The sequence below is a fragment of the Thunnus maccoyii genome, chromosome 15, assembly GCF_910596095.1.
Source record: "Thunnus maccoyii chromosome 15, fThuMac1.1, whole genome shotgun sequence".
NCBI classification, from domain to species: domain Eukaryota; kingdom Metazoa; phylum Chordata; class Actinopteri; order Scombriformes; family Scombridae; genus Thunnus; species Thunnus maccoyii.
Window position 1 is genome coordinate 24,993,971 of NC_056547.1, and position 20,879 is coordinate 25,014,849.

General features: G+C 38.0%; 1 protein-coding gene across 1 annotated transcript in view; it reads right to left on the minus strand.

Moving 5' to 3' along the window:
* Positions 1-272: 272 nt before the first annotated feature.
* Positions 273-20,879, minus strand: part of LOC121912494 (CMP-N-acetylneuraminate-beta-galactosamide-alpha-2,3-sialyltransferase 1-like) — a 61,013-nt gene continuing 40,406 nt past the window's right edge. The window contains exons 5-9 of the mRNA XM_042434629.1: positions 19,541-19,734; positions 6,027-6,206; positions 3,925-3,970; positions 2,616-2,735; positions 273-2,388 (exon numbers count right to left, since the gene is read on the minus strand). Of these exons, the coding sequence (XP_042290563.1) occupies positions 2,215-2,388; positions 2,616-2,735; positions 3,925-3,970; positions 6,027-6,206; positions 19,541-19,734 (714 nt within the window). The 3' untranslated portion in view covers positions 273-2,214. The remainder of the gene's footprint in view (positions 2,389-2,615; positions 2,736-3,924; positions 3,971-6,026; positions 6,207-19,540; positions 19,735-20,879) is intronic.

Genomic DNA, 20,879 nt, shown 5'->3' on the forward strand with positions numbered 1-20,879 from the left:
TGTGGCAACAGCATGCACACAAGGTGACAAGAGAAATTTGAATTGAACAAATACTCGCACTGGTTCGCTGGCTCTCTTCTTATCAGTCTGCTCTCACATGGAGAAGAAAAAAGATCAAAAAGACACTGGACGGGCAAATGTCCCATTATGTTTCAAGGCACATGGAGCAAATCATAGCCTATTAGATAAGCATCACCAAGCTCAACTCCTGACGAATCTGAAATAACATTTCAGATCAGAGATTTGTCGGTGAAAATGATAATGCGAGGGCAGAAGGGCTTCTGGGTTTCTTGAAGCATTCGGTATTCACACATATACAACAAGCTCAGCAAGTGCAGCTAATAATTTCAAGCCTGAACAAAACATACGTGTCTTATCAAAACGTGTTGATATACCTACCACACGTGTATATACCTAACATTTTGTTCTGTGGCATATACATCAAAGAATCCTACTGACAAATACTTAAAATGGCTACATGTATCATGCATATGATTCTTTAACATTTACACTGTTAACAAAACAATAACATAAGCTTGTAAAGGTTAATTACAAATTGAGTGATAATAATTATAATACAGTAAAATTTAGTGGTAAAATTAATTCTTAAAAAAAATTCATCAAAGGCACTTAGCACCCACTTGTCATCAAAAATGTGTCACAATGTACATCAAAAATGTACAGTACATCATTGATTTGAATGATAAGGCACCCCTGTATAGGCTGTATTATACTGTTATACTTATAGGCTGCTATATTATCACTTTTTCATGATGAATGACTGTCGACAAGTACTTGGCATTTGTGTTACAACTCAAGCATAACTCCATTTAAAACCTTTCTATCAATTTTTTTTACCATACTGAGTGAAGAAAATCTCATTGATTGCTTCACCATAGTGCTACTCTTACTCCTGGTATCCAGTAGAGTCCTTTAAGACCAACAGACACTCTAAAATTCAACCCAAAAACATTTAAGGTGTGTAATCCTAGATTTCTTAAACAGTTTTGATGTCATTTTTGGCACAGCTTTGGCACCTTCTGTACTTTGTTGCATTGTACTCATAGTTGCAGCTACTTGCATGTTCTACTGCAAAGTAACACTGAGCTATCACGTCATGGGTAATCAGGGAAGTAACTACTGTTGAGAATTTGTGGATTTCAGCAAACTGGAGGGGGTTTGCATTCTACAGTTTAAAAAAATTACACAAGGTGTGGTTTTTTGGAAAAATTTCAGTATTTTTAAACTCAATGCAGTTAAACTTGACTACTTTTAGGTCAACTTAAATCAACAAATAAAGGATTCAGTATTTCACAACTAGAATTTTATTTCTGGCAGTGTGGAGATGGCTATTAAACACCACTTTTACATTTTACTGGAAACATAATTGAAGAAATCAGTGAATAACTTAGTATCAGATTGACATTTTAAAATGGGGGGTGAAGGGGCTATTAAAATATGTAATTTGGGGCTGATTTGGGCTTGATTTTAGAGTGTGTTTTGGCCTTGGTGAACTATATTTAACAGCTGCAATCAGGCAAGCAAAATGCAAGTAACTCTGTAGTGTCGGTAGTTTATGAGATTTTTGTTAGAAGCAGCCAATATGATGGGAGCCGATTCCCTCTCATAACTGCTATTATGATGTAAAACACCTCCACCATCACATCAGTAGCAATATTCTAACATGAAATGATAAAAATTTATACTGAGTTGAAGTGATATTTACAGCAGAGTCTGGTTTGTGTCTGGGACCATTAGCAAACAAAGCTTTAGGTAGCCACAATGTTTCCCATTGTACTGAAAAACAAACACAAAGAACACAAACATACTATAGCACTTAAATGATGTAGGCTATCAATGACATATAGCATGCTTGTTTAAAAGACAACTTCTCTTGTCTTCTTGTCTGTTCACTCTCGTTTGACATGTTTGAGTTGGGATTAGAGATAACAAGTGACAGTGTCCCTTTTGTCCTGCTGCTGGTCTATCCTGAAGTGGGATCATGACTGGGCACACAGTTTTGGAGACAAAAGCTTTACTGCTTTGTCAATAAGAGAAGTAAAGAAGATCATCAAACTGGAAAGACCAGAAGAGTTCATAGGAAAATGTCTTTGGAAATCATGACAAAAACGGTATGAGGCGACATAAAAATAAATATTACAAGGCTGCTGAGGTTCATTTGGTGGTCATCCAAATGCACATATGGGCTTGGTATCATCTGCCTTTAAACATTCGGATTTTGTGCTTGTCTGCCAGCAGCAGGGTGACATTATACTCATAATCTCCATCATGGACTCCTGTGTGTCGGAAAGCTCCAGCCAAATGGTTCTCCTCCCAGTAGTGATGCCAGTTTCCATACTGGTCTGCACCAAATCCAAACACATTGACCTAGAGCAAAGGAACAAAAGCCAGTTCACATCCACATATTATGAGTTTTTTTTTATTTCACAAAATACATTGTTATTTTTAAAAAAAGCAATAACTTCTAAAAATGTGATAAAATGTTAAGACTCATCAGGCAAGTTGTCCTTCTAAAAATATTCCACTACACATTTCTTTGAGCAGCTCTAGTTTGTCAAGGTCACATATGTACTCAATGTGGTGGTTCAACTTACCTCATCACATATGTGGACAGCGAGCAGCAAGCTGAGGAAGCCGGTTGAAGGATATCGCCCATGACTTTCAAGCCAAGACTCGTAGACATACTTAAAAAATGTTGGATTGTAAATCAACACCTGCAAAAGAGTCATAGGTATTTCTACTCCTTTGTAATTTACTGAGACAGTATAATAATTCAGCTCTGTGCTCTGCATTTCTTATAAAACTTTACAGCTACATAAATAACTCTGTATTGAAAAAGAAACAATGTCATGGTGACAGAATGTTCAATATAAGCTTTATACACTGTATGACTAAAAGCTTGTGCACACTGCTATCCACATACTTCTTTGTACTTTAGGTCTGGGGCTGTCCTTCATGGTTTGGGCTAGGGCCCTTAGTTCGAATTAAGGAGGTTCTTAATGCTGCAGCTTACAGTGATTGGACATCATTAGACAATCGTGTGTTTCCAACTTTTTCAATTGCACGACACCAGGTTCATAAAAACTGGTTTTCCCAATTTGGTATGAAAGAACTTGACATTTACAGAGCCAGTGCTGTGTATGGACACTGGACTTTTTTTCAGCACACACACACAACGGACAGCTAGTGGACCATGAGAAGATATTTGCTGAATTTGACAAAAAGTGTGTTTTAGAATCACTGACTCTACCTTTAATGGGAGCAAATCCCTGCAGCCAGGTTCCAAAATCTGAGGAAAAACCCAAGACTAGTGGAGGCTGTTGTAGCAACCTGATTAATGCCCATTGTTTGGTAATGACATGTTCAACAATCACATATGGGTACCTATACTTGTTTTTGGGTGTCCACATATTTTTGGCCATGTAGTGTATATATAGAATATCTTAAAGGTACCATGTGGTGTTTTCTTCTTATCAAAAAAAAAAAATCTGTTTACAATATAATTTTCTTACCATAAGACATGTATCTTTCAAGCCTAACAAATGTCTTTCATTCCTCATAAAACATTTGCAAATCTGATTTTTAAAAAAAAATTCTTCATCTCCCCTGTGTTTCTTGGCACTTTATCGCCACCTGTTGATCAGTGGAATATTTTATCGCATCACCACTCTGTTCTTGCAAGTATGTCCTTGTGGATGAGATTAAAATAAAATTGGGACCCAGTCTTCAAAACGTTGCTCCATAGTGCTACTACTAGTCAAACATTCCACAGGGTACCTTTAAGTTTTCATCCAAAACTTACCTTTGATATTTTAAAAAGTAAATATATCATGCTCAAGCAAATGCTAAGCCATGTTTAATGACAAAGAAATAAAAAAATAAAGGATTATGACCTTTACTTACCTTATCTTTATTTGCCTTTATCCTGGATATAACTGGTATATACGTGCTGTAATACAAGAAAATACCAGCGGCTTAAAATTTGTGCTTTCATTGCCTTGAAAACAGCCTTAAATCATGTTTTTGCTGGACACAATTCTGGCTGTCTCCAATTGGTTGTAATCAAATCCACAATTGCAGAATAAGCATATTACATGATTTCTATCTAATTTGAGTGATGACACATCTAAAAATAAATGCCCAGTGTCAGGAATATTACAGCTGTGTGAGAAAATCTGATTTAATACCATGGGAAGATTTTGCAGTTATCACAGGAACATATGCTCACTGTCTGCAATTTTTATCATTCACCATGTGAAAGTGAGCGATGTTGAGTTGTTTGCCATCCCAGAGTGGTGGAAAAACTGCAAAGCTAAAACATATAAATGAGAGAGGCTGTTTGAAAAAAAGGTGTGCAATACCCACGAGGTGCCACATTCAGTTTGCTTATGAAAAGTGACTGCAGGAAGAGTTAGATATAAGCAGCTTGACATGAAAAACTTGCATGTGTGACATTTTCATGAATAGAGGAGCTAAAAGAAAACAATCATATTGTACTGACAAAATGTAAATTTACAGTCCGTGCAAATTCTACACCACGCCTGTGCAGCCTTTAAAATGTAAAGGGTTGGCTGAAATGAAAAGTAATGATTACATGGTAAGATACAATCCGGACAAATGTTTCCAATTAAAGTAAGGTTTATCAAGGCTATTGCCTCTGCAGCAATGTGTCTCATTAAAATTCAAAGATTATACAGACTGGTTTAATACCATTTGGAATTGTCGGCTGTACAGTATAACAGTCCAAATAGGTCTTCTGCATTTTGTAGTGAAAGGATATGAAAATGACTTGTCATTCGTCTGATGTGCTACACCATAAACCCTAATGTTTAACACACACAAGCTTGACATTTTAGCATAGGCAAATACTTAATTTTAGGACTGTTATTCAAAGTGAAGAATGTGAATGTGGATCAAACACATCCAGTCCTGTGCCATCTTACATAGTTCTGTCCTTCAGCAGTGCCCAATTTTATTTAACAAGACTAGAAAATGCAGCAAAAATAATTCACAACACCCTTTTAAAATCAAATGGCTGCTGGGCCAATGCTGACATTACTGCCAGTAAAGTGAAATTTAATGATGCAGAATGATTGCTTTGGCAAAGTAGGAAGACATCTACACATTTATAGCAAACATTTGTTTGGATTTACTCGTCCTTCTACCATCTAACATGTTGGCGTGTTTGAGTTATTGGCAGTGGCGTTAACTGGCAGGGGCATCATTTTGTCATCTGGATGTCCAGTAATCAAGCTAATGATTACAGGTCATTGGCTGAAGGTGAAATTTAGTGGAAGATTAAAATTGAGCAATTATCCTTGTTACGGCAATCTGACAAATAGGGATATAGAGTGAATGTGATTGTTATGACAGTCTGGTATTTGAAGAGTGTTAATGATTCTGGGAATTAACACTGAACTCCGATTTCATTGAAAAATGGAATATTAAATGATGCATCTCTGTGCCTCACATTTTCAGATGAGAATAAAAGCACATTTATGTCTCTATTTATAACTTGCATTCATTGATTTTTTTTGAGGGGGGGCGCTTTTGGGGGCAATGCAGAAGGTTGTAAACACAACACTGACATATTATCGCCTCATAAATGATGATATGGCTAAAGTGTCAGCAAACAGTTGCCTTTTTTTACACATCCAGCAGACAGGGAGCAACATTAGCATTCATTTGAAGTTTTTTTTTTTTGGTCACCCGATGACTTTAAGTCCAATATTCACTCTCCTTTTAGCTCTGTTTTGGTCTCCACTACTTGCTGAGGAAAATATCTGTCTCTTGCTGAGGAAAATATCTGTATCTTTAGCCACAAAATTCTTCACTATATTCACCAGCTAACACATTTATTCATTTGACATCTTGTTGCAGCTGAAAATGATGTTGATGTGAGCGTTGAGACCTTGACACCTTCAACATTACACACAGTCATTTGATGCATTCTTAATATAGAAATATTGATAAAAGCAGCTTTAGCATTTGATAAGTACACTTACTGTTTAATGGTGCCCGTGGTCAGAGCACTAATGAGCCATTGAAGGTCCAGAGTCTTAAAAGGGATAAGCACCAGACTGGTGGTGTTGTCCAGGTCTATAGCACTTTCTGGATACATGACATGATGAGTTGTTCTGGCACCCACATCCCCCTCAAAACCAGTGGTGGGAGCTTGGTTCATTCTGCAACGACAAAGAAGCAGTGTTTTTCATTTCAGGATTATTTTTCTTACATAATGATTGATCTTTGATCTTCTTGTTACTATGCCATCTTTATATTTTTCCAGGACAGCTCAAATTGAGGTTTATTTCACCCACATGTTTGAAAGATGGGGAACATTTGGTGTACTAATCTCCATAATCTACAAAGGGGTTATAGTAATGGACCATGTGTTTAGTTTTCACTAAGCCCCAAAGTCAGCCAAACCTAAGGGCACAGTGCCATACGAAAACCAGCCTTGATCATTATTTTGAGAAAAAGATAAAATAAAATAAAAATAAAAAGGAAATATATAAAAGAAGAAAGGAAAATAAAAAGCACAATTTGTCCCACTTCACCATGTTTTGGACATCCAAACAGCAATTCAGAACAATCCAATGTCCATTTACAGCACAACAATTACCGCTTGGCAAGCTAGGCGAAGCATCCCTATTATTATGTCCAACAATACTCACTCAAGCTGGAGCAGTAATTGGTGGGAACATAGTTTGACAGTGGCAGTTGGTTTGGGTCAGTGGAGGGATATGATAGAGAAGAAAAATCATGAAACTGACCCCACATGTGACTAGCATCACCTGTTTGGGTGCTGAGGTCTGAGCAATATCATCTTCCTCATTACTGACTCTGTGATGACAGCTATATAGCAAACTGACATTTTCAGCCTGAGCCTGTCAGAATTCAAAATGACCTGCAAGAAATATTCTGTGTCTAAGCTTGCAGTAGCTATTTCATGTTGCAACTTTACATATAAGATGTGGCCTCCTGGGTAAAATTTGGGAATGACTCCCCACCTAAAAGACATTCTTCGGCAAATAAAGTCAAAGGTAAATGGAACATCAATAGATATATATGGTTTTGGGGAAATGGGGAAAATTTTCAATTTGACAACAAGTGCTAATTAAACCTACATTAAATATTTTTTTGGCCACACGACACGTTTAAGTTGATATGGCAAACGTGTTAGCAAACATTTGCTGTTTTGCTCTGCGTCAACTCCTGAGAGAAATATGTGGCTCTTTAACTACTACAAGCTTCATAAGTTAGCTGCTAATTTGTCTGTCTTCTATTTGGTTTTGGGAAAGTAGTATACAGTAGGCTTTTTTGCTGAAAACAGCTGCCTGCTGTGTCTGAGGATGACGCTGATGACAGCAATAAGACTGCACAAAAACAGTTAAGTTGTGTGCCAGAAAACAGAAAAAAAATAGTTGAAACACTGAATGCCCCATAGAAAAACAGCAGAAAAAATCAGAGTTGGGTGATCATTTTCGGTTTGGGTTTGTCACAACAACTGATACGTTAGACATACACATGGTAATTTGACCCATTATTCATATAAAAATAGTGACTATGGCAGCTTCAAAGCTGTACACAATTCATTTTCCATTGTTAAGTAATGCATATTTGGCCTTCACAACTTTCTCTTTCAACATTTTGTGCTCAAGTCAAAAGGATCTAATTCAGCGCCTAATAGAAGCAGATACATCAATGTGTTGAAAGGTTGAAAATGAGCTAAATTAAAAAGAGTATATTAAATCAGCTCATGAAAACAGGAGGGACATAGAGTCATGATGCACAGCTGTCTTTAGTGCACCAGTTAACTAAAGCAGTACTGCAGCTGTGAAATGGTGGCAAAGCCAGTCAGTCCCAGAGGAAAGGAGAGGAGCATCACCAGTAACAAAGCTGCCACACCAGATGCGACTGTGGTTATTATTGACACAACACTGATTATGATAATGCATCATTAGTTGTAGCATTTTGGAGGAAGCAACCTGCACTTCATAAAATAATGATGTGTCGAACACATAAAACTCTGAATGGACTGTTAGGGCTTTGAGAACATGGTCAGCTGCAACACACTGCAGCGCTCAGCTGGCACATCTAAACCAAACCAGGCTCATGACTGTGACTGAGCTAAAAGTGCAATATATGGAAGAACAGAAAAATTGGTAAGAGGTTTTATGGTGCAATGTCTCAGTGGAAAAGTGCAGTTTTTGACAGGGCTACATTGGTGGGTTCCTCCTGTTATGCAGCTACAACATGTGGGATTTAAGAATCGCTCAGCAAATGGATCCCTGCTGCCCATAGCAGATGAAAATGCATGGCAGCAAGAGCTGAGGAACACCATGTCACATATCTGACAGTATTATGTTACTAATTCATCACAGCTGCAGCAGATTCAAAAATATTCTACTGTAACAACACATTACTTTGTGTTAGTAGTACATGTTGATAATGTTTTCTTTCGCTCTTAATTCTCTCTTCTATTACAACAGACTTTGCATTCTCTTCTTCTTCTACATATTTTCCTATTGCTCACTTCCTCAACTACAGCAAAGGGCTAAGATCAAAATTACTACAAAGGTATTTCCCATTTAACTTCTTGCATAACAGTTGCTAAAGGCAAAGCACTTTACTATTGTTAAAGATCCCCTCCAGACATGTATTAAGATATATAAAAATACTCAATATAAAAAAAGTATGATTACCCCATTAAAATCCTATAAACGGCATCTACTCTTCCCTCATTAAAAATTCCAGAATCTATGAATATGAGGATTTATAAAATGGGTAGTTAAAATCTTGCAATCTGATTGATTAAGAGCTGTGCTATAATGAGTGTATACTACAGCTATGATGTTTGAAGTCCTTTTATAGTTCTATTGTAAATTATCACTCTGCAGCTACCGTTAAAATGTTGACCACATTCTGTAAGCAAGCAGGGATGATGCAGAGCTCCACCAACCACTGTCTCTGCAGCACCATGGTGCAAATACTTTCAGATGTGGGCCTTGAAGCAAGAGAGATAATATCTGTAAACAGGCACAAATGTGAGAGCTCTCTCCAGAACGACTGGCGATTGAAGGTGTCCGGAGAAAGTGGAGCAGTATCCTCGCCGCACTAAGCAATGCATATCCTAACAAAATGAGTTGGCCTAACGCTATTGCAAACACTTTGCAATGTGACCCCAGTGACGTTGGACATTTTTCCCATGGGTGTACAATTAATGGGAACATTCAAATTAATGTGAGTAAGTAAACTCTGGTTAGACCCCTGACTGGCTTGAAAGTTAGTTTAGCAGTTTACTAACATTGCATAGCAACCGCAGGCAGCTGGGACCTACTTTCTTGTTAATGACTCTTATAATGTAATATTTAATAAAACAGTTTTTTATTGGATTGTGTATATAATTTCTATATATATATATATATATATATATATAACTTTTCTATATCTTGTAATATTTGGTCACTGTTTTATAAAAGCACTCTCACTACTGGAGGTGGTATATTGTGATTATATCACAATGTGAATTTCATTTCAGAAGTTTAACTGGTAGACAGATCTCGTGTAAGCTGCATACTGGACCACGATTGGCTCCAAACTAGTTGTGAGTCACAAATCCTGCTCATAAGCCCACCCCTTAAAATAAGATTTTCAATGAACACAGACAAAATTTCCTCTTTCAGCAGATGAATGTGAAAACAGGCTTCTAGTGACAAACTCTGCACATTAATGAATCTGCACAGTGAAGCTCAAACATCCAACTGTAAGAACAAAAAGAAAAACATATTTTTGAGCACAGGGGGACTTTAAAGAGCACAAAATTGTCATCCATCATATATAACAGAAGGGGCATTTAATCGTTTACCAACTTTTCATGTTACTGGAAAGTTCCCCTTGAGATCTGTTGAAGATTGTATGCATGTTGTGGTTAACTTGCTGCAGGGTCAATCCTATGATAATGCAATTCTGTAAGGGCACTCAAGAAGTTAACTTACGTTATTAAGTGGATTCAGCGGGCTGCTCGTCCACTTAATCTTGTGGGGGCGTGTGGTGTCAACTGCTCTAAGGAGGTGAATATTTCAGATTGGTCTAATCAATATTCAACTTCTGCTCTAACTCCCCCTGGCACTGGAAATTTGTACCAGATGGACTTGAAACAAACTGAAGCAGATGTACTGAGCCTTTCAAAAGCCCATCTCACCAACAAGATGGTTTGCTCACGCACAGGAAACCCAGGCCCTGTACCTGGAATACACAAATACTCAGAAAACACAGAATACATAGAGCAATGTGAGATGAAGAATCTCTTAAATCTTAAATATTTAAATGGAACAATTAGGATTAACATGTCTGTGGCTCACAGTACTAATAGATTTAGGGAATCAAAACGCTCAGAGCGAGAGAGGAACAGGTCTGCAAAACCCTTTCTCCAGAGAAAGCATGAAACCAGGACAGATGACTCACTCGCAGTGAAGGAATGAAACTCAGATTGAAGGTCTTTTTTACTGATGACAGAAATCTTGACCAGTGATTTATAGCAGGACTATTTGGACCTGACTGGTGTTAAGTGCTGGTACTTTGAGCATCAATCAACTTCACTCAACTTAGAGGACCAGTGCATAGGATTTAGTGGCATGTAGCGGTGAGGTTGCAGATTGCAACCAACTGAATACCCCCCTCCAACCCCCTGGCCTTCCCCTTCCAAACGTGTAGGAGAACCTACGCTTGGAGGTCAAATGTATAAGGTCCTCTCTAGAGCCAGTGTTTGGTTTGTCCGTTCTGGGCTACTGTAGAAACACGGCGGTGCAACATGTCGGGCTCCAGGGAAGAGGACCCGCCTTGTATGTAGATATAAAGGGCTCATTCTAAGCTAATGAAAGCACAACTATTCTTATTTTCAGGTGATTATACACTAATGAAAACATACTTATGAATATTACATTCCATTTCTACCAAGTCCATTCAGCTAGATGCCACTAAATCTTACACACGGCACCTTTAAGTGACTCTCAAAGGTTAAAATATACTGTACAAGGCAGGGTGAAATGTACAAAGGTTGCCAGCAGTGATTAACATTAGAATTTTGCTGATTTTTGAGTCATCACATTTATCCGCAAACATGAGTGAAAAAAACAAACTTCGACTTCAGTGGGTGAATACTACCGAGACATCAGATCAGACGGACTGCACCGAAAACATCAAGGACTTCATTAAGGAAACATCACAGAGGCAGATATTTTAATTGTTTAGAAGATTTCACATCAATGCATCATCACTCAGTTTAATGTCAGTCTTGTGTAACTGGCCAGTGTGGGTCTGATATTGCAGCACACCTGCCAGTGTGGGTTATAGTTTGCTGTTGTAATGTCTATGCAAGGCTTGATCTATTAAAGTGGCATCTCGCCTCAGCATTAGTGACCGCAGCAAAATCAAACAGTAGGTGGCAGTCATAGGGAGTCAACATGTCACAACTTGTTGTTAATTCACAGATAATATCAAATTATGTAAAGGAGAAATTTTAAAGTTGCTAATTTCTTCAAGAGATTTTGTTCTTTGAGCATTTAGCCATTTGGGGAAGTTTTGGAGAACTTCTGTGAACTTGCCAACTTCTGTTTGTGTTCTAACAACAAGACAAAAGAGTCACTTTTGTCTTATGAACCCTTTGTTGTAGGTTGTATATCATCAGTTAGTGACCTCACATCTCTTATTTGTTCAGCAGTTTATATAGTTCTGGTATTGCGCCCACTGAAAGCTGTTTCCACCAGAGAAACACTTTACCAATCAAAGCTTTGTGGGCAGGATTACGAATGCCGATGTAATCTTTCAACACAGCTTGCTAGCCACCTAGCTATATCAATAAAAAGGCTGTTGGCAGTCGACTTACATAAATAACAACTCTTAAAACGTAATGAAACGTAACTTATCCTAGCATCTGCTACTACAGCTTCCATGTTAACTCAAAATGACGTCAGAAGGGTGGATAGGTCACTTGCCACTGATTGGTTAGAGCAAAACGAACACATACAGAAATCTGCTAACATGAACACTGTTTCACATTCAGTCTGATTATCAGGCTATTGATTAATGGGTACATGATTAAAGATTTTGTCTGTATGTAAATGTTGGCCAAATAATTGATGAGAGCTACATTACAACTGCTTATGTATTCATATATACAGTCAAAGCATTATTTAGTTTTGACATTAAAACATTACAGAGATCAGAATGGATTTGGGCCAAACATTTAGTTTGTCTGCCTCTTGAAAAGTGAGAAAAGTGTTACTGTGATGCTGATAAATGATTAATGGCATCTTTAATGTCATGGCTGTTTGCCTACCAGCAGACTGTAGGACATCATTTGTCTAATTATTATTCATTTATGTTAAAAATGCTCAAAGGCAAGAACCATAGTATTCTATAACATAGCCCTGTGCCTCAAGGTGCAGTCAGATCACGCAGCATGTAATGGCCAACTAACACTTTAAAGGTCAGTGGTATTTCAGTACTGTCTCATTTCTTCACATGCTCACTAGCTCGTTGCTGTTACTTCTACTCAACTTTGTAAGGTTCAAAGTGTGTTGAGTTTTCAAAAATGCTTATGTGGTTCCAGCTGACTAATGGTCATGATGAGGAATGAACACTGTGTACATTTTTATTAGGTAGAGTGAATGCCAGAATGAGGCTACAGATGAGATGAAGGCACAGAGTGTCAGGTGTGATTTAAAGCTTGAGGCTTTGTAATTAACTGGACGAATACTATACTTTCACTCATGTGATACTCTAGGTTGTTTTGAGAACAGCATGGCACTTTGCCTGTTAGCTATTCTGTGGAAAACTTGGAGTTCTCCTGGAACCACAGCTGACATCATCCACCCTTTTCCTAAGTGTTGGTTGATGAAATACCAGTGGCCCAGGTCTGTAGACCCAAGAAACTGGGTAATTACGTTCGAAAAGTTGTTTGATATACTGTATGTTTGTGCTTTGTAGGTAAATAGTAGGATGTTGCTATTCATCTTGAACTAATAAAGGCAGACACTAATAAAGATACTAATAGAGGTATCCAGTAAAAAGTTAAAAGTAAAAACATGTAGTATGCAAGTTCATCCATAGATAAATTTTGCCTTTTGCTAGACTGCCAAGTAAGATTGCCAACAATGATGAATGTCCTTCACTGACCGATTAACTGACTGACAGATGCGCAGCTGCCACCATGCCTTACCCCGAGCAGCTCGTTAAAGGAGCTCTCATCCTGCACAATGTGGGAACACCTAACGAGCGCTCAGACTTGTTAAGGGAGCACGTACGAGTTATCCTCCATAGTGTGAACTGCATTCGTTAAGTGCTCATGATTGCCTGACATTTTGGGTGCACTCAACTTTGAATTCATCTTCCATAAATGGTTTAGATAATATGTTGGTTGGACACGCTTGTAACAGAGTAGCTGCATCAAAAAAAAAAAAAAAAAAAAAATCCTTTAATGGTTGCTTTTTAGAAGCAAGCAAAGCAGCCATTTATTAATAATTCTGAAAAATAATTCACATATTATGTTCAACACTGGCAGGAAATCATTTTTACTGGTACATCCACACATTCTTATGGAGAGTTTGTTGATTTGGATGACAGCTATGTCTGGCTACGTTTGTCTCTCATATTGATCATATTTGACGTCACTACCTCAGCTGCCCCCCATTATGTCCAGTTTGACAGCAGTGTCTTGGATGTAATAATGAGCAGCATTGGAGCAACCAAAGGAACTTGTATTAATTAGCACCCTTTCTCTTTGCTCTGACTTCCAGTTCAAATTTGGGAGTTGTCAGCTGCAAAAGTTCTCTGATGACTAATCAATTGGCGGATGCTTTGACCAAAACAACCAAGAGTAGTACAGAGGCCTGATAGCTTTGTCACAAATTGATCATTTTGTTTCAAAAAAATGGTGGGTGATTAATTGGTGGTTGTCTTCTGCAGGAGCAGGAAACCCTCCGCCCTAGATATCATTCAGGCAGAGGAAGGAGAGATGGCGGACTCCTCTGATAACCTTGAGGTTCAAATTAAAAATAAACTGAACTGGTCACATCACGTCATAACATCAATGCCCTCTTTCGAAAAGGCCCTCCTCAAGAATCTGAGATCATTCAGTGTGTGCAACAAGCTACTGAAGAAACTGCAATTCTGGTTTAGCAAATACACTTGATTTATGCACACTTGTCATGGGTAACTAACATAACTGACATAATTGATTGGGCACACATGAAAATGAAGTTTTAATTAGAAATTTTAGTAATGATGGATCTCTGAAAGCACTATTCCCGTAAAGCAATATGAATAGTAATAATGCAAAAACAAGCGTTCAATAGTTCAGTTGAAGCTTTAGGGCACTAATTATAGCAAAAGTGCAGATTATCTGTCCTTAATCAGAGATTGTTGATGGTAAAAGTTATTTGTAAGGAACATTCTGGTCATTGTTGAACCCCCAGGAATATATCATTATGGTAAAAACACTCTCACAGAGAAAGGAGAAAGTTCATTTTCTGATTTTTGTAAACAGGTTTAAAGAATGTCATAACTAGTTGTGAGGCAATCTCAGACTACAGTGAAAGCTAGAAAGCTGTGTGAAAAATCCCTGTTTAAAGCCAATTTCAAACAGGGATTTTAAGTCACAAATGTGATGTGCCTACCTATTACATCTGCTGGCTTCAAGATCCATCTTAATGAAGTTATTTGCAAGGGCTTACATCATCGTGTAGAATATAAGCTTGACTGATCCCCAATTCAGCAGAGTAAATATGAATGATGAGACAATCACACATCCAAGAAGCCTACTTCTTTTCCAATAAAAAAGCTGGTGTGCCCACAGTGCATATAGCTGTACTGAGAGAATATGATTGCATATGACCAGATATTCTGTGTCCAAAAGAGATATGAGCACATGAAAAAAAAAGAATCCTTATTTGTCTGGATTTGGACAGACCAACATTTCATAAAAATGTATTCAGGAGTGTTACCCTCAAGCACGATGCCCACGTTTTGTAAAATATGTATTCCACACCTTATTGTTACAGCGCTTGTTCTTGTGTAGCTAGGGTGACCTTTTGGCTCTGTACCATGGCTTCCAACCAAGCATGAATCCAAATGTGATGCTCCAGCCAGAATAAACAAAAAGAAAATAGCATATTTCCATAGCATGCTACTGCAGGGATCTATTCCGCTAATAGCTAAGTAATAACTCTTGTCTTGGTGCTGTCCCTGTCATTCGATAATTGAATTGGTAGACAATGCCATGCTGCTGTCACAGCATGGGGCTGGCAAAGAAGATAAGTGCAGTAATGTGGCTTTATACAGAGGCAACATGTCACAGCAGGCTGAAAAAGCTGCGCTGTGATAAATTAAGAGCCATCGAAGAATGCTGCGTGAAATTTGCTTTTGGATATTTAAGCGGGGCTTTGGTTACTCTCTTGATAAGATCTCCGTGTCAGCCACATCATCATGAAGCTCATTTTCCATCAATCTTAACACAGTTCTCCTTTCACCCAGAAAATTGGTTAGGTCAGTCATTGTCTCAGCCCCCGCGGAAACATCTCCACCTTTATTCCACAAGCTCAAACTACTGTTTCCAGTGTTCATTTTGAAACCAGATTTTGATTCAAGTTTAGTCATTTAATGAAAATGTATATTAGTTATAGTAACATTTAAGTCCGTTGATTATTGTTAGTTTTAGCCAAAATTAAGTTACACATTTCAGTCTAGTCTTCATCAATAATTCTTCAGTAAGTAATTTTCAGTAAGTACAGTTGTCATTCCCAAACTCTGTCATTCTTGCTAACCTAGTATTACCACAGCAACTTTGTTTGCTAAAATACTATTCACTGTTTGGGTTTAACTTGAGGCAAGCAGCTAAAACGGCAGTCACATTTATGCAATTTAGATGGTTGACAACCTGCATTAGTCTTGCACTCATTCCTTCCCATAGCAACACAAAAGATAGCTGAGTGAAATTAACTTAAGCATTACATCCACATATAACACTGATAATGTCACGTTAGCTTACCATGTTTTCATAGTTTGTCCCAGCTGTTTTGTCCCAACTGACAGAGAATATTACCATGCTTTATGACAAGGACAAGTGTGTTTGAAGCACAGTCACTCATGTATCATTTTCTCTTTGCAGTTTTTTTCTTCTCATTTCCACAGTTATACAACTGAGTGACATTTGTTTCCACTGTATTATTCATGCTATGCTATGCTATATTTATAATACATAATACAGTTAAATGTTTTGTTATGTCCCTCACTGTTATGTTAAACTTTCCATTACGATTAATTGATCATTATTTGAGATGAGTCTACCAGACCAGTTTTGTTTGTTTTTTGGTCAAAATTCTTCTTCCTTATCTCCACTGTGTGTCTGTGTTACAGGAGAGATGAAGTGTGATTCCACTACCTCTGTCTCTTCAGCTCCATGAAGTTAGCTGTACTTTACTAGATAAAAGTATAGACTTTATGTCTAAAATGTACTTTTTTTCTGTGATCAAATACAAACTGGAAATGGGTATGATGTACATTTAAGTTTCCCTAAAATGTGCTTTTAGAGATTGTATGTGTATTGGCCTTAGAAGAACAAAACACATAATTTAAATCTAATTTTAATATTTGTGATGACTTATTTGTACTTCAAATAACATATCCTTTATAAAATTTCATTATAGTAAAGCCACAAAGCTTACTTTTGTCTGTCAAAGGCAGATGCAAAGGCTCTTTTTATGACTCAAATCTATTTTACCACTGCAATCTGCTGAGCAAACAAGAGGCTTTAGCCGATAGGCCAATGCTGTTCAATATTCATAATAGTCTATAAAGGAGGCTTTAGAGGATCTGGGTGAATTGCATTGTGGATATTTGAAAGGCATTGGTTTTCAGTCTGTGCTCTGCTTACAGTAACTGGACTGTGTTCCCACAATGTTTCTGAGCTGATATTGGTTTGAAACATTGAGTTTAAAGATGAGGGTTTTCTGCTGTTGCTCACGATAAATATCTTCTACAACGATTTACAACATCCCACTGCCTCCTTAAGGCAGTCATTTTTGTGCAGAAACAATCTCAGGATTCTGATTGAATTTGTATTTCCTGTAGTGTATTTGTAGTGGATGATGTGATAACAGTCTGTAACATTATTCAAAATTGTTACAGTATGCTGTAAGATAGATTCAAGGGAATACTACTCCGCTCTTTAGGAATTTGCATATTCCATATATACAGCCTATAGCTCATGATCAGTATTTATACAGTCTTAACAAAACAACAAGACAACCAAGAGTCAAATCTATGACTGGTCTGAGCAAGACTGTTTGTTTACCCTTTGACGTCCAAATTAGCTTAATTTTATCATAAAGCCAACAGTTATGCAGCTGAAAGCACTCCCACATCCCTCAGAGAAAATCTTCTTGTCTTGTTTTCCATCTTTTCTTATTCATTCTCTGCAGAGCTGCAATTGGTGTGACAGATTACAGGGAGCAACAAACTCCCCTCTTGTTTCCTGCCGCCCTGAGGCTATAAACAATAAAAAACGATAAACATTTGAATACTCAAACACAATTGTCTTAATCTGCTGCTTTGTTAAGATGATTTCCTCAAACGTTTATCTTGTGCAGAACACGGGTGTGTGAGGTGAAATCTCCTACCGCACCTCTGAGCTGCAGGCTGGGATCCAGCAAAATAAATGTGTGAGAGAGACGGGAACACTACACAGCGAGCACAGAATTAATTGATTTGAAATAAGAAAAAACCTTGTTGTATACATATAATAAGATGGATATGATGCAGGTGGTTTAGTGAAATGTTTGTTTCAGCTCTGATCAGTGCTACAGGTAGTGAAACTACTAACTAAAACTTATGAGTTAACCACCAAGCCACAAAGATGCCATCATTGCAATATTTTGAAAAAGCACAACATACTAAGGTGGGAAAACATGGTTAAATACAACACACTGTGTCTCGTTTTCAAGGTATTACACAATATACCTCCTTCACCACTCTGTACTTACATTACATTTAAAACAAGCCAAGCTAGTAGAGCAACAACTAGAGGAGACTGTCTTACTCCTAGAAGACAAAGTAGTTTTGGCCAATCTTTTTCTGTCAGAGCCTCTCAGGATTGGAACAACTTACCGCAACACATAAGAAACTGTGCCAACTACCATTCATTCTCCACAACATTAAGAGCCTGGTTCATTAGAAATCAAACTCCTGAACACAAGAACAGTGAGCTGTTTTTGTGTTGTTTGTTGTCTTATTTGTCATTACTATGCTTAGTGTAAGAGCTGCTCCTGCTTATCATAGGCTCTGAAGGTATCTCAGCATTACTATCATAGGCATTTCAGAAATGTTATTAATATGCACTGTCCCTGTCAAATAAAGTAATTATATAAAAATAAAAAATAAAAAAGCAAATGAAATGAAAACCAATCTTCCAGTCCAGATAAAGCTCAATATCTCAGGCATCCAGGTGGAGTAGTGGTTAAAGGGAAACTTTGACATTTTTCAACCTGGACCCTATTTTCCAATCTTTTTGTGTCTAAGTGACTAATGGGGACAACAGTTTTTGAAATTAGTCCAGTATTGAGCGAGAGCGCTTCAGCTGGCAGCTGCTAAACGGGCTGCAATGTAGTCTGATGGGAGAATAGTGCCCGTCAATGTATGTCCACTAAAAGTGCTTGTTTTTGCCACTGACAGCCTTTCACCTGATCCGGTCTGTTTGTTATTGTGTCTAACCAAGTCTCGCTCAAGGAGAAGTCTTGTTCTGAAATCTTGTGAGATTGTTGTTGAAATCAGCCAACTATCTAGCCATCCACTCAATCCACTTCCTCCTAATAAGGCAAAATGATCTTATCAAGTCACCTTATATTGATGTCATCTGAACTGAGTCACTTCCCTGGGTCATAATTACTATGGCTGCTAGATGGCCTAAACGTAACTATAGTCGTCGTTTTTGCCTGAATTTCAGACCTATACTGTCGTTTTCCTTGTGAGGACGGGCTGGTGCAGCAGCTAGCTGAAAATGTGCGGTATAACTTGAGGGTTGCCAGATAATTTGGTCAGATACTCCCTATATCTCACTCTTTCACTCTTTATTCAAATTTCTCCCTTAGAAAACAGAAAAACCTGGCAACTCTGCATAAACCTTACTGGTTAACCCCACAAGGAGTTAAAATGACAAATTTGTCTGAAATTGTTAAAAATATTGGTAGGAACAATGCAGCAGTACCTTGACATCGGAAGGGACACATCTCTAACGTCCAAACCCAAATCTACACCTATGGTTTAGATAATCTGTCTTAACTGTTGGCTTGTTTACAGTCCTTTGATTGTCTGACCAATCCTATACAATCCGGTACAATCTCTTTGTAACCAATAGAGATTTGGGCCAAAGCCAAAAATAACTGAAATGATCCTTTAAATGATCCTCCAAAATGTGTGAATATGTTATTTTCAAATTCATACTACAGATTGAAGTGCTAACCTTATGATGAAATCACTGGAGTCGATGATGCTGCCGTACTGAGACCCCTTCAGGTTCCCAGAGTTCCCCACGACGGAGCAGGTCCTGCAGCGTTCTGGGCTGGCGTCCATGAAAAGCACCTCATCAGGGATGACTTGGAACAGCTCCTCCACCACTTCACTGAAGTTGGCTGGCTGCCTCTCTGACTGCAACCACTGGTGACACAGCAGAGACAGGCCTCAGAGAGAGCCACGGCTCCAGGGCCATTTTAAGTAGAAGTGATTGAACAAGGGCAGCGGAGCTCAAGACACCGAGCACATTTTTGAAATAACCTCAGGGGCGGCTTAGCTCCGTCTGCGGGGGCTCTTTTGGCCTGGCCTTCTTCTGGTGGCTTTGAACTCAGAGAGACAGCAAATAAATGCTAGAATGTGTGTGCACTGTATGCTGTTACATATTGTGCTGTGGAAGCTGGAAAGTATGGATACAGAATATTCTGAAACAATTTTACATCAGATTTAATGGAGAATTTTAGAGCCTTGTGGTCTAAATATTCATTTGGAGGCTTTTCCACCATGCCAATACAATTTTGTGGAAACCATTTAACATTTTTCAGTTTCATTTGCCATTGAAATGGTTGATATTAATGGGCGATAAGATAGTACATATGGAAATAGAGCTTTAAATCATAAGACTATTATAGTATCAGCTTTTGTAACATTGTACAACATATATTAGACATATTTGTTATCTAATTAGAAGCTCTCCTTTACACAAATGACATTTAGTCATGTAACATGTAAGCTTTGACATCTCATTGAAAGAAAGAGCCTGAGTACACCTGGAGGTCATGCCCTTACCTTGCTGAACCATCTGAATGGCTACCGTTAATATGTGACACTTGCCTCATCAAGCTCCCTGTGAGAAGCATTTCCTGAAATGAGTGGTGACAGGAGGCAACCTTGCAGTAATTTTTCTATTCTTGCCTCTAATTGGACATGGTGTGAAGTGAATGTGGGAATACCTAAGGCACTGGATGTCTTCCAGACAAAGGTAGGATAATTGTGTGACATCAGTTTTGTGAATAGGCTTTTCTAATTTAGATAGCTACTCTGATATATACTGTACAGAAAGTACATTATATATTGACTTGATAGAATTAAATTAAGTCTGGTACAAAACTAGCAATATAGCTGACATGAATTGTAAATGACAAGAAAGTGCATTTAAAGAAGAAATCATCCATAAAACACTTTAACAGCTATTCCATCTAGTGATTTGGGGTTCATTTTTTTATTTGGTCTATTTTATGATCCCTGTGGATGACTGGCCAAATGTAGGTGGCATAACATCCATTAAGATA